Source organism: Alnus glutinosa, chromosome 4 (genome assembly GCF_958979055.1).
Source record: "Alnus glutinosa chromosome 4, dhAlnGlut1.1, whole genome shotgun sequence".
Lineage (NCBI taxonomy): Eukaryota > Viridiplantae > Streptophyta > Magnoliopsida > Fagales > Betulaceae > Alnus > Alnus glutinosa.
The window spans coordinates 7,424,689-7,438,161 of NC_084889.1; the positions used below are offsets into that span (position 1 = coordinate 7,424,689).

The 13,473-nt window shown below is 35.5% G+C and overlaps 1 protein-coding gene across 1 annotated transcript; it reads right to left on the reverse strand.

Moving 5' to 3' along the window:
- Positions 1-1,010: 1,010 nt before the first annotated feature.
- Positions 1,011-2,776, reverse strand: LOC133865763 (putative laccase-9). The gene is made up of 3 exons (XM_062302232.1): positions 2,599-2,776; positions 2,085-2,236; positions 1,011-1,887 (listed from the first exon to the last, which is right to left on the reverse strand). Exons 1-3 carry the CDS (start codon positions 2,701-2,703, stop codon positions 1,611-1,613), a joined length of 534 nt encoding a protein of 177 aa, XP_062158216.1. The 5' UTR covers positions 2,704-2,776; the 3' UTR covers positions 1,011-1,610.
- Between the last annotated feature and the right edge of the window lie 10,697 nt (positions 2,777-13,473).

Here is a 13,473-nt window from a genome sequence, read left to right on the forward strand (position 1 = left end):
AAGGCTTTTAATTTGAGCCCTTTTTTTTAGGGTTTAATTAGAGCCCTTTTTAGGGTTTAATTAGAGTCCTTTTAACAAAACGGCTCAAACTTGAGCCATTTTAACTAACGGCTCCAACGAAAACAGCTCCCCCCCCCCCCCCCCCCCCCCGTCGTTGTTCTTTTTTTTTTTTTTTTTTTTCTTTTTTTTTTTTTGTAGTGTATCATTTGTGAAGAATTTTGTAATGAAATGAAAAATTAAAGAGAAAATTGAGACAAAAAAACATTTCGGATGGTTTGGCGTTATATTGCCTGCGTCCACCATTAGGTAATTGCCTTGAAGGCTACAATGGGTCATTAAGGATCAAAATTTTCTGTTAGCCGATTGATAGCTCTGATACCATGAATAATTTAATAATAAAATTGAAAGTTTAAGAGAAAAACGGAAGAAAGAAGCACTACAAAAATTCCTCTATTTATGGACGGTTTTGAACCGTCTAGAACAGGTGAAAAATCGTCAGGAATCAATTCCTGAAGGTTTATTCTAGATGATTTGAAACCGTCCGGAATCTAGCATCGGGAAATTTAATTCCTGACGGTTTGGGCAAAACCGTAAGGAATTCTAGACGGATTTTCCAAACCGTCAAGAATTAATAATTATTTTTTTAATATTAATATCATTAATAATTCCTCGCCGAAGACATTTTTGAGAAATGTCGCCATAATTTTTTTTAGTTCAGTTCAGTTCTATCTTCTTTTCATCCAGCGATTTTACAGAGTCATCTTCTTCTTCTTCTTTTACATTTGAATATCTGATGCCCCCGCCATCGATGTCGACTCTCCTACCTAAGTTTATCGCGGAAAGTCGCCTAGAACTTTTTTCTTTTTGTTTTCAAAACAAATAGTCTCGGCACGAAATGGGCCGCGCTCCACAAGCTAGTTGTCTGCTGCCCAGGCCTCCGCCACTCCGACGTCCTTCTCGAGCACTCCAATTTCGGCCTCGAACGCGAACTTGGCCCAAATGAGATTTTTCATTCTACCGTGTGTTACAATGCCCATTCAGTTTCTCTAAAAATCCTTCACAAATCAAACCAAAAAAGTTTCACAACCCATTCTTTTAGCCGTGAATCATCACAATCCAAACCCAAAACAAACACAAAATGTAAATCAAACCTAAGAATTTCACTTACCCAAAAAAAAAAAAAAAAAAAAAGAGAAAGGATTTATTGTTTGGGTACTGATAAAACGTCGAAATCGAAGCTCCCTGGCTTCATCGGCGCTGGGCCGTGACCCACCGGCCCAGGCACCGTCGTCCACCCCAAACGGTGGCTAGCCTACCACACGTCTGCCTCAAGCTCTCTGTTTCTCTCTCTTCCATGGGTAGGTCTCTCTATCCGTCTCTTTTATCTCCCTATCTCGTTTGCTCGGACAAAAAGTGTGACGTTCGCCTGAGAATGTGGATGTGGTTATATCTATAAATACACCCTTCTTGACACAACGCGTTTTAAAGCCATGATGACCATGAACCTATCAGAACTCCGCAGTTAAGCGTGTTTCTACGAGAGTAGTACAAGGATGGATAACCTCTTGCAAAGTCTGATTCGAGGGGAGCTAAAAGCGGACAATATTGTGTCATTGGGGATGGGTTGTTACAAATGGTATACCGAGTACAATTGTTTCTTGTGCATAAGGCTTTGGAAATGGATAAGTTGTCGCCGGAGTTGGTAGAATAATAATAGCACCGTGAACGGTGGCACGTGACCAGTCACTATGGGCATGCCACCAAAGGGTTCCTTCTTCTGTACTAAATATGACCTCATATGTGAAGTTTGTTCCCGGTTGAATTGGGCACTGGGTAATGTTCTCCGGCCCATCCGACCAAGGATTCCTCGGCTGTCTTACTCCGTGCCTATCAAGTCAAAAAAAACACAGAAAAAACAAAGCACAAGAGAAAACAATCATGCGCGTACCCGTTGGCGGTGGGAAGTGTTTGTTTTTTTTATTATTATTATTATTAATTAATTAGAACGTGTCAAATTGTCAACCATGAGGAGAGAGAGGGGGATAAAAAATGAGTGGATATGGATAGAGATAGTGATAGTTTACCAGTGAATGGTGACCCCATATAAGCCCTGGTTGTGGACATTAACGAACACTGTATCTCCCCTGTGAACTTGAATCGTTGGTCCTGGAAAGCTGCCATTTACAGTCAGAATGCTCTTTGTGCTGCACAGCCTTGTAAAATTTGTTTCTTTTAGCTGCAATGACACCAACCCAAACAAATCAAAAGGTTAATCTTTATGCCAAAAAAAAAAAAAAAAAAAAGAAGAAAACATGTCATGTCCAATTGTCACTAAGAGGCCCTTTCATTTGCCGTTCATCAATTATAGATTGTAATACTAATTTCTAAATGATTTTATAGTAGGTAAGATTTTTTTTTTTTTGGAGGTACGTCTTATCATGAGGAATTTAACAAAAAATAGAAAGCACTAGCAAATTACAACCAAATCTCAATAAAGTTAAAAATAAAAAAATAGAAAAGAAAAGAAAAGAAGTGCTTGCAAATTACAGCCAAATATTAATCCAAAAAAAAAAAAAAAGAAGGGAAAGAAGTGCTTACAACAAAATCATAATGAAGGACATCGCCTCTAGCCATGCAAAGAAGCCCACCCAGAAACTGGATTGCTAAAAACCCTAAGATCAAACTCATCCATTTTAATCCCATTTTGCCAACTATTCACTCAAGTCAATGCCTGATCTCCTGTGTACTTCAGATCTCCCCCGGCCCTTACTTCTGTTATCTCGAGCTTGCAATTGCAAGTATTTATAGAGCCTTTTTGCCCATGTTGCTTCTCACTCTTGGTCTTTAATTAATCAATTGGTTGAATGTTTCAAACAGTTACCTCATAAAATATAAAGAAATGAAAACCATGGAATTATTAAAATTATCTCTTGTCATCTTCAAATGGAACAAAGTATTATCCTTTAGATTACACGGTTTGATATATTTATATAGCCTATTATGGTCTTTCGTGGGTAAACTGCTCAGCTTGCATTTTTCTTTTCTTTTTGCTAATTAATTGGAAGGTGATATAATTAATTGTCAAATATGATCCAAGTCTCGGGCTCTCACCTTTGACATTAGCTCACGTGGGTTTAATTTAATTGGTTGCAGTTTTTATCTTAGGCCAAATATGTAAAGATCTCTGTGCTTTGTGTGATTTTCACATTAAGATCGTTGGGAATAAATCCCACTCTGACCAGCTTAAGGAAAGAAGGGGAATAGTCATTCCCTAGGCCTAGGTTGGCCCAGGATCAAGCTGTTCCTGACAGGGCGGAAGTTGTACCCGATCGGGTATATAGAAGATGACCCGACCGAACGGGAGAAGAACCGACTGGGCATTTACATTCGGGTACACCGAGACTTGCAATACAAGGTACACCTACCTTGACGGACTTGACTAGGAGTTAGTCCTATATATGCGCCATACTGGGTGTCTGAGCACCATGCTGTGTTACTGTTCACCTCGTACCGAATCACTATTCACTCCATACCGTGATGGTTGGTGATTCCCTGAAAATCCGGAGGAAACTGTTCTCGACACAGTGTCCTCCACTTACCCGAGAATGCTTATAAATACCAGACTCCCCAAGTATTGAAGGGGGATAATTTTTCAACTTTTGCTCTCACCTACTACCGGACTGACTTAATTATTGGAGGGAGGATCGCGGGCCAACCCCCAACGCTTCCTTGTTGTTTTGCAAGTTATCCGAGCGCCCTGGAGGGTCCGAATCACCTAGAGGGATCTAGCCACCTAAAGATCGAGCTGAGCCACTAAAAGAACGAAAGTTGGAGCAGACTCGTCACCGATCAGATATTGTACCAACAAAGATCTCAATTTTTAATATTATAAATTTAAGTCTGAGTTTACCAAAATTTTAAATCTAATACTATTTTTCCTTATAAATAATAATAATAAAAAATAAACAACATTAAAATACAATTATACCATTTATATTATTTAAAAAAAAAAAAAAAGAAGAAGAAGAAGAAGAAGAAGAAAAAAGGGCCCCGACCTCGACATCCCTTAGATGGGTACGTGACTCACATCTTCCTTGGTCATGGGGCTATCACATTCCCTGTCACAGCCTCGGTTTTTTTTTTTTTTTTTTTTTTTTTTTGTTTCTTTTAAAATTTAGTCCCTACGTAGATCTCGTTTGATTTCAAATATTTCCCTTTGTGAACCTACCGTACAATTAGTTAACAATGTGCCATGTCAAGTTAATTAATTAATGGCATGTAACTCTCATTTGACACATTATATGACAAGTACCACACGTACCACATGGCATATTTGTTTTAAGTCACAATTTTTTTTCTTGTTAAAAAAAAAAAAGAGATCGAGGTGGCCGTTCATCCCTTCTCTGGTAGGGGCACCGCCTCTCATTAGTGAGCTAGGTCGTCCCTAATATGATGAGAGGGATGCCCCTCATCAGAAGAGTGGTTTAAGCCCTAGCCTTCTCCTATGAAGGGAAACCTCCCCTCTCAAAGGGGTGGTGATCCTTATTTGTGAGGGTTAGCCCCCCTTCACTAGTTAGGAGTGGGCAGCCAGTCACTTCGTAATATTTACACTATTGGGAGCTGTTAGAAACACACTCACTACGCACCAAGTGCACACTCACCCTCTCACATGGAGTGGGTCCAACCTGGAACCACCCTATGTGAGAGGATGAATGTGTTTCTATCTTTTCCTTTATACTATTGGGGAATGATTCATGCACTACTAGTGCACTACCCTAAGACAAATTGGGGTGGGACCCAAACATTGAGTTCCACCCCAATGTGTCTTGGAGTAGTGCACTTGTTGTGCACTAGTAGTATTTTTAGCATTTCTCTTACACTATTACACCTATTTCTAAAAGTTTAGCAAAATATATAGTCGATCAGTCCATTACAACAAAGTTAGGGTTCCCTAAAAACATAACCAAAGTTCTACGCAAAATAAGCGATCCCTCGATAAGCTCCAAGCTCCTCAAGTTTTGCTAGGGTACGTGGATAATATCCGGACTCTCTGTTACCTCTAAAAATGTAAATATGATTTAATGAGCAACCCTGGTAAATTGAAATAATTAATCACCAAAGTGAGGTCGAGCCGTTACTTACCAACCGAAATTTGACACAAATTCAGTACAACATTTCCTAATATTTCCTAGGGTAATGATTCACCCCATAGATACCATTTTTCATCACCATGCCTATGTGGCAAAGTGGTCCTCCATTACCTTTTAAGTTTGAGTAATGATTCAATACTACCAAAACATACAACTTTTCACCTTAATTTATTTTTAAAAAATAAAAAAACTCAAAAAGTAGTGGAGGGAATCATTACTCTTTGAGTTTTAAAAATAAAATAAGGTAGGGGACCACCTTGCCACATAGGTAAGGTGGTAAAAAGTAATATATTTGGATGGTGGCATGGTGAATCATTACCCTATTTCCTAAATTAAGATTTTCATGTTGCATTAATTTTCATATCAAACTTTTATTTAATTCCTTTACATGTCTGTCATCAATTCCTTACCTTATTTGGTCAATCTTGCCTTCTTTACCGCGGTTTAATTTTTCTATAAATACCATACATGTTTATACAATTAGGCACGTGCAATTCAATATAATAAAAATGTAGCCCATATGTCCTTTATAAGCGGTAGCTAAATTTTGATTATAAGTGTGATTTCGTAGACAATAAGTGCGATTTTAAAACAAATCGTTAAACATAAATCGTTGGAGAACTACATTTTTAAAAATTGTGATTTAAAAACGTAGAAAATCTGCTTTTTCAAATTGCAGGTAAGATATATATATATATATATATAATATATATATATATATATATATATATATATATAAACGCAAAATTTTAAAGGCTAAATTACGATTTTGCTAAACACTTAACTGAGTTTTTAAAAATCACTTTTTCAACTCGCACATTTTAAAATCGTTATTTTAAATCACAAATCCAAACAGATCCTAAGGCTGAACCACCCCAAATCTTACATCTTCTATCCTCTCTTTCTATATTTTATATAAAATTCAAAATGGTATCAAAGTTACTGTTTTCTTGGTAGTTTTAATAATCCCCATTTTGCTGTTTATTCAAGTTTTCTCATTTACGGGTTTCTTTGGTATTTTTCATTGCGAAAGCAACATACCAAATACTTCATTGAGGATAGCTTTGCACTTGACCAAAATTAGGAGTCTATTTGGTTCATCACGCGCCACTTACAATATTTGCTACCGCCTCCTACAGTCAAAATACGAAATCAAAATAATGTTTTCAAGGTATAAATCTATCAATCTAATGAAAGCCTCGACACCAACAGACGTTTCATGCGCTGTCATGCGTCATTCAATTCTCCACGCGCCACCGACAATTTTGGTGGTTCCTCCATGCGCGTCACTCACCACAAGTTCAACATAGTTGTTGTCGGATTCGGTTTATATATCTGGTTCGACCCGACGACATGGCCTATTCAATGGCCCATTTCACGACTAGTTTGCCGACCACCACCAGTCACCTTTTTTCAGGTTTCCCCCAATCGTTGTTCCCCATCCGTCATCACCGACAATGTTCAGCTTCGACATGATCACCTCCGGCTGTCACCGACTTTGGGCATTATCACTGTCATATTCTAGCTGCCGTTCTCCGGCAGTCATCGCTGTTGTCCGCCCCTTCCTCAGCGAATTCTTCCTACCATCTTCCTTTGACTGTCTTCACCGCTGCCATCCACAGTCTTTTGTGTTTCACTAGATCCTATCCCATATGAGCTCATGTCATGCTTTTTATTCACGCCTCACATAATCCTTATCAGCTTCATCAATGGTTTTAAATGGTCGAACGCACACTCATATTTTAGTTCTTGGCTTACCAGGTCTACTTGACCAAAAAAAAATATTTACTGGCCTTTATGGGTTCTTTTTCCCTCGATAATTTTACCCATCATAGTGAGATATGGTTTTCATTGGCTGCATTCGCAAGTTATGTCCATTTTCAGTTCCTAAAGGTGCCTGTTGTCTGGCTAGATTAGGTTTTTATTTTCTATTTCTTATATTTGCTATCATCTTTTGCAATTTCTTTGAAAATACTTATTATTAAAAAAAAGTCTCCATAGTAAGTTTAAGGGGAAATGTTAAAGTAATTTTCATATCAAGCCTTGATTTAATTTCCTTATAGATCTATCATCAATTCTATATTCCTTATTTGGTCTATCTTGCCTAGCTTGTTTACGACAATTTAATTTATTTATAAATACCATATATTTAGAGCATTCTTAGTAGCCTCATCAAAATAGCTTTTTAGTTATTTTGGTGAGCTAATTTGATGAAAACACTAAAAAATCACTCCCAGCAGCCTCACTATTTTAACCAAAAAGTTTTGATAAGTGAAATTACTCACCAATTCTGATGAGTAATATTTACTCATCAAATCACTCACCAAATTTTGTTTCACCTTTCTCTCTCACATGATCATGATCAGCACACTTTTTTCCTTTTTTTCTCTCATTTTCTTTTTCCATCTCCCATCTCTCTCACACGATAATGTCCTTATTTCATGGATATGAAGGGATTCTTTGTAAAAATATTAAATAGAGAAATAATAAAAAAAAAATCTGAAAAATTATTATTTAAATGGAATAGTGAATATTGCTAGTTAAAATAGTGAGGCTGCTGGGAGAATTTTAATAAAGTAACTCACCAGAATAGAAAAAAATGATTTTTAACTATTTTGGTGAGTAAAATTTGATGAGGCTATTAGAAATGCTCATTCACACATTTCAATATAATAAAGATGTGGCCCTAAGACTAGTGGTAGATGTAGGCCTCTAAGATTGAACAACCCCAAATCTTATGTCTTCTATTTTCTTTGCTTCCGCTAAATTATTCTTCTATTTTAATATTTTGCTTAAATTTACCTATTTGAAAATTTATACATAATTATGGAATATTTAATTTGTAGCCGTTGAATGACCGTGCAAGTTAATTTTGTTGAAAAATCCTAATGTCTGCTGGAGATCAGATTTCCCTTCTTGTATTCAATATCTTATTGTTAGGGAGAAGTCTTTTCCCTATATTCTTTGTTGGGATCATGATGTATTTGGTAGTCTTTGCAATAAAGATTTGATTGGGGGGGGGGGGGGGGGGGGGCAATTTCTTGAAAAAAAAATTTATAAGGGTGAAAAAAAAATCTGAAAAAAAGCTGAAGAATAAAACGTGAATGGGGGAGGAATGAGGAGCTGCTCAGGGAAAAAAAAATTCAAAAAAAAAAAAAAAAAAAAAAAAAACTTGGAACTTGCGAGTGGCTGAACCTGCGTTTGAAATTGGAAATAGAAGAGGAAGATTCAAGAATGTATTTTGAAAAGTTGGAAACTTGGAAGCCTAAAGGCAACTCTCTGTCAGTCACTGTGTCTGTTTGAACGTGGAAGAAGAGTCTAGAGACAAGAGCAAATACTCCAAAAGAGTAGCAGTAACTCTGACTAAACCAACTAAAAGGAGAAAAGTCAAAAGAGGAAAAAAAATTCAAAAGTCTGGTCCACTGACTCGTGTTCGTCGGTCGTCACTCGTGATTCGTGACTATTACATAGACTTATGGTACACTTCAGTCTCCACGTGATTCGTGAGAAAGAACAGTGGGAGTGATTGTGCCAATTGTTCGAATGGTAATTTGTGTTGAGAATAATGATTAAAATGGTATTTGAAATTGAGAAAATTTTAACCTTTTAAAAAAAATGTGTGAAAGTAAAATTATTATCGATTTGTCATATTATGAATTTGTGATTTGTGAGGGAGTTCTGTCTCTTTGCATCATGATATTCGTGAATGATAGCTTGAAAGTTGAAGGTTGGAAAAATGGTTAAAGTAAAGTTAATGGGTTAATTAAAAAAGAAAAAATTGGTGAGGGTGAGAATTATTAAAGATGAGTTTCTGACGAATTTTCTAATGGTGTACATCAAAAGAAAAGTTGCTACAACAATTAGCATAGATTCAATCATAGATGATTTTCGGGATTTAAAAAAAGACATATTCCATTTTGATATGTGTTTTTGCTGAAATTTGATGTATTATGAAACACTTATTTAATATATTTTCTTTTGTTTAATTTTTTTTTTTCGTCAAAACTAAATTGATGTTAATTTCGTTTTTATATATTTATTTCATCTTTAATTTTCATATATTTCTTATTCATGTTTTGACTCTTATTCTTATTTTAATATATTTGTAATTCATACCTTGACAACTTGGCCCCTGCTCAAAATATTTTCTGACTCCATCCATGCGAGTAACTATTCCTTTTACTAACAATACAAATAATGCATTGATCCACTCCCAAGACTATATACTCGTTGTCAAACATTTATGCCCAATTTAACTGGATTGTGTGATTTCTGTGTTAGGACTAAGACTTTTTGTTGTTGCAAATTAAGAAACGGCCCTCTTCAAAGCTTCTTCTAGTCATGGATTCACTCCCGTATAGTTTTTGTGAAGGATTCAGCCATGACTAAATACATTGTATAAACTATTCCTTTTACTAAGTCTACAAATAATGCATTGATTCACTCCCAAGACTATATACTTGTTGTCAAACATTTATGCCCAATTTAACTGGATTGTGTGATTTTTGTGTTAGGACTAAGACTTTTTGTTGTTGCAAATTAAGAAACGGCCCTCTTCAAAGCTTCTTCTAGTCATGGATTCACTCCCGTATAGTTTTTGTGAAGGATTCAGCCATGACTAAATACATTGTATAAACTATTCCTTTTATTAACTCTACAAATAATGCATTGATTCACTCCCAAGACTACATACTCGTTGTCAAACATTTATGTCCAATTTAACTTGGATTGTGTGATTTTTGTGTTAGGACTAAGACTTTTTGTTGTTGCAAATTAAGAAACGGCCCTCTTCAAAGCTTCTTCTAGTCATGGATTCACTCCCGTATAGTTTTAGTGAAGGATTCAGCCATGACTAAATATATTGTATAAACTATTCCTTTTACTAACTCTACAAATAATGCATTGATTCACTCCCAAGACTATATACTCGTTGTCAAACATTTATGCCCAATTTGACTGGATTGTGTGATTTTTGTGTTAGGACTAAGACTTTTTGTTGTTGCAAATTAAGAAACGGCCCTCTTCAAAGCTTCTTCTAATCAAGGATTTACTCCCGTATAATTTTTGTGAAGGATTCAGCCATGACTAAATACATTGTATAAACTATTCCTTTTACTAACTCTACAAATAATGCATTGATTCACTCCCAAGACTATATACTCGTTGTCAAACATTTATGCCCAATTTAACTTGGATTGTGTGATTTTTGTGTTAGGACTAAGACTTTTTGTTGTTGCAAATTAAGAAACGGTCCTCTTCAAAGCTTCTTCTAGTTATGGATTCACTCCCATATAATTTTTGTGAAGGATTCAGCCTTGACTAAATACATTGTTGCTTCTCCTACGAAAGCATGGACGATAGCATGATCCCAAAACTTAGGGATCCAACTCTCACTCTCTCATATATAGTATCCTCATTTTAGGATAGCTTATATAAACTTCAATATGGCTGAAAGCATATAATTAATAATCAAAGTTACCAGTACAGTAAAAATTAATCATTCAGAAATGTTACCGGCCAGTACAGTAAAAATTAATCATTCAGAAATGGGAGGACGCGTCACCGCCAATCCCACGTCATTTTTGACTTGAAGGTTCTGTAATTGGGCAGAACACGCAATCCCACGTCATTCAGAAATACTTTCTTTTTTTTTTTTTATAAAAAAAAAAAGAGTCTCGAAATGGGCCGGTGAGGCTTATTTAGGCTAACATTTTTCTTTTTTAAATGATAAGGCTTCAATTAACCGACAAATATGCGATGTTTTATTAAAAGATTCTTTTCTGTTTTTCTTCTTCTTTTTTTTTTGAAGGGAAAAAAAAAAAAAAAAAAAAAACAGAAAAGAATCTTTTAAATGTTTCTGGGAGAGGGGAAAGGAGTATTGGAAAGGACAATAATATTTTAAAATCTCAAAAATATAAATAAATAGTACAATACCAAATATTTTCCCCATGCGTAGCTAGGTGTATTTATATATATATAAAGAGTAATGATTGAATACCACTTAAAGATACAACTTTTTACCACCTTGCCTATGTGGTAAGGTGGTCCCCTACCTTAATTTATTTTTAAAAAATAAAAAAATTCAAAAAGTAGTGGGGGACCACCTTGCCACATAGACAAGGTGGTGAAAAGTTGTATATTTAGGTGGTAGTGAATCATTACTCTATATATAAATGGTAGATTATCTAATCCGGTTCTTTTTGTGTTATTTTGTACTGACTTGACATATAAGAAAAGAAGAATAAAAAGAGAAACTGTAAATTTTTTATTATTATTATTATTATTTTATTAAAAGAAGGGTGCTAAGTTAGCACAAAAAAACTTAAGAAGGACAACAGTAGATATTTTAACATTTCTTAAGATATATATATTATCATTTTAAGACACAACTTTTGACCACATTTGCCCACGTGACAATTTTTACTTTTACTTTTTTTTTTTTTAAAAAAAAAAAAAAAAAAAAACCCTAAAGCTACTTAGGGGACCACCTTGCCACATGAACAATGTGATCAAGAGTTGTGTCTTTTTTTTTTTATTTTTATGAAAATATAAAATCTTTCATTGATCAAAGAAGGGTACAAAACAAACCACCATATAGATGTACACAAGACACTCCCAACCAGGTGAATACCCCACCTGAGCCAAAAGACTCAAACTATTACAGACAGAAATGCTACAAATTAAAAAACCTAACCAAACAGAATGATGCCTCTACGATGACATAATCATTTTCTTTAGATAGAGTCGGTCACACATTCTAGGCAAAAATCAATGACTACGTTGATTAGCACAGAGCACACTGCCAAAAGAACCAACACCAACAACCAACCCCACCGAATCAACACCGAGGGGACAACAACTCCACCATTAGCTCACAAGACTAAGGGGAAAAACAACAATACACAAAAAAAAAATAAAAAAAAAAACTACAATTAAATGCAATGGCTAGACCATTACTCACACTTCCCCTTTTTGTGCAAACAGTTGGAAGCACCTACTGAGACTCCAGAAAAATCTGGAAACGGTCCCTGAAAAACACTCATAAACTGTACCAAAAAAAAAGGCCCTCAATCAAGCACCATCGGTCCAAATTAATTGCCTCACGTCGCCCCAATGGCTAGATAACTAGTGAAAAACAAAACCGCTGAAAAACCACCAATCCTCGTTCCCCTAAACCACCGTTCCTAAGGAAAACTCTAGGCCTCATTGCTGCAAAACTACCACAAAAAATCAATTGAGCTATTTCGCCTCCGGTGTGGCCAACCATACCAGCAGCGGCGGATCAAAGCCTCCTATACGAAATCAACACTATCAAGCCGGAAAACCCATGGAAGAAATCCAAAACTTGAACCAGTGCAATTCTTCTCACGATTGTGTCTCCGACAAATCTAATGGCAAATCACAAACTCCTATTAAAAATCAGACACCGGGCGCCACGAATCGGGAGAAAAACGTCTGCCATTACACCCAACCAAGTGAAAAAACCACGATTCCATCTCGGAAAAGGATGAGATAAAACACATCCATTTCACCTCAGTAGTTACCAACGACACCCAAAGAGAGAAAATGAAACTTATATATGAACAAGACCTAAAACAACCTACTAGGGATGAGGGAAGCAGAAGGCTTCCCTCCTCCATTATCACGCTCAAAACAGGTTCTGACTCGCAGAGGAAAAATCACCAGAGCACTGCTAAACGTCAACAAAAGATTATATCTATATATTTAGTTGAGTCTTAAGGTAACAAAAGATTATATCTATATATTTATATATATTTCTTCCTGAAATTTTTTTTTTGTTTTTTTCGTGGCTCTCAATTCTCAGCAGTCGGGATTGCCATTTGCCCATTTTTTGGCTAAATGTTTCCTAGTCATGGTTTACATCTAAAATGATACTTTTGTTTTTTTACATGGAATCTGTTATTATTTAAATTATGTAATTGAGCATCTAAGATACCAATTTTATTTTAATTACTTAAGTGTTGTTGACCAAAATTTGTTGAATATTCATTACTAATTCAATCACATTGGATTAACATGAATACAGTTAATTAAGCTAATCAAATCTCTCTAGAGATAAGCTCCGAAATTCATGGCATTTGTTGTTGCGTGGCCAGTACCTTTCCACATCTATAGGTCTTTTTCATTCTGGGGCATGTTTGGGTGATTTTTATTTTTTAAAATTTAAATTTTATTAAGATTTTATCTATTTTTTTTTTTTAAAAAAAATTGTCTTATATTTTTTAAATCATCTAAAAAGTAAATTCTCTCAATATTAATAATTTTTAATATTTTTTTTTTAAAATTACACATTCAAACGAGC

Bases quoted from the DNA above. Each gene is read 5' to 3' on its own strand.
- LOC133865763 (XM_062302232.1), bottom strand. From the start codon at position 2,703: ATGGGATTAAAATGGATGAGTTTGATCTTAGGGTTTTTAGCAATCCAG. The intron at 2,237-2,598 runs GTAAGCACTTCT...GTGTCATTGCAG, and splicing joins TCCTTCATTATGATTTTGTT to CTAAAAGAAACAAATTTTAC. The intron at 1,888-2,084 runs GTAAACTATCAC...TTGACTTGATAG, and splicing joins TATGGGGTCACCATTCACTG to GCACGGAGTAAGACAGCCGA.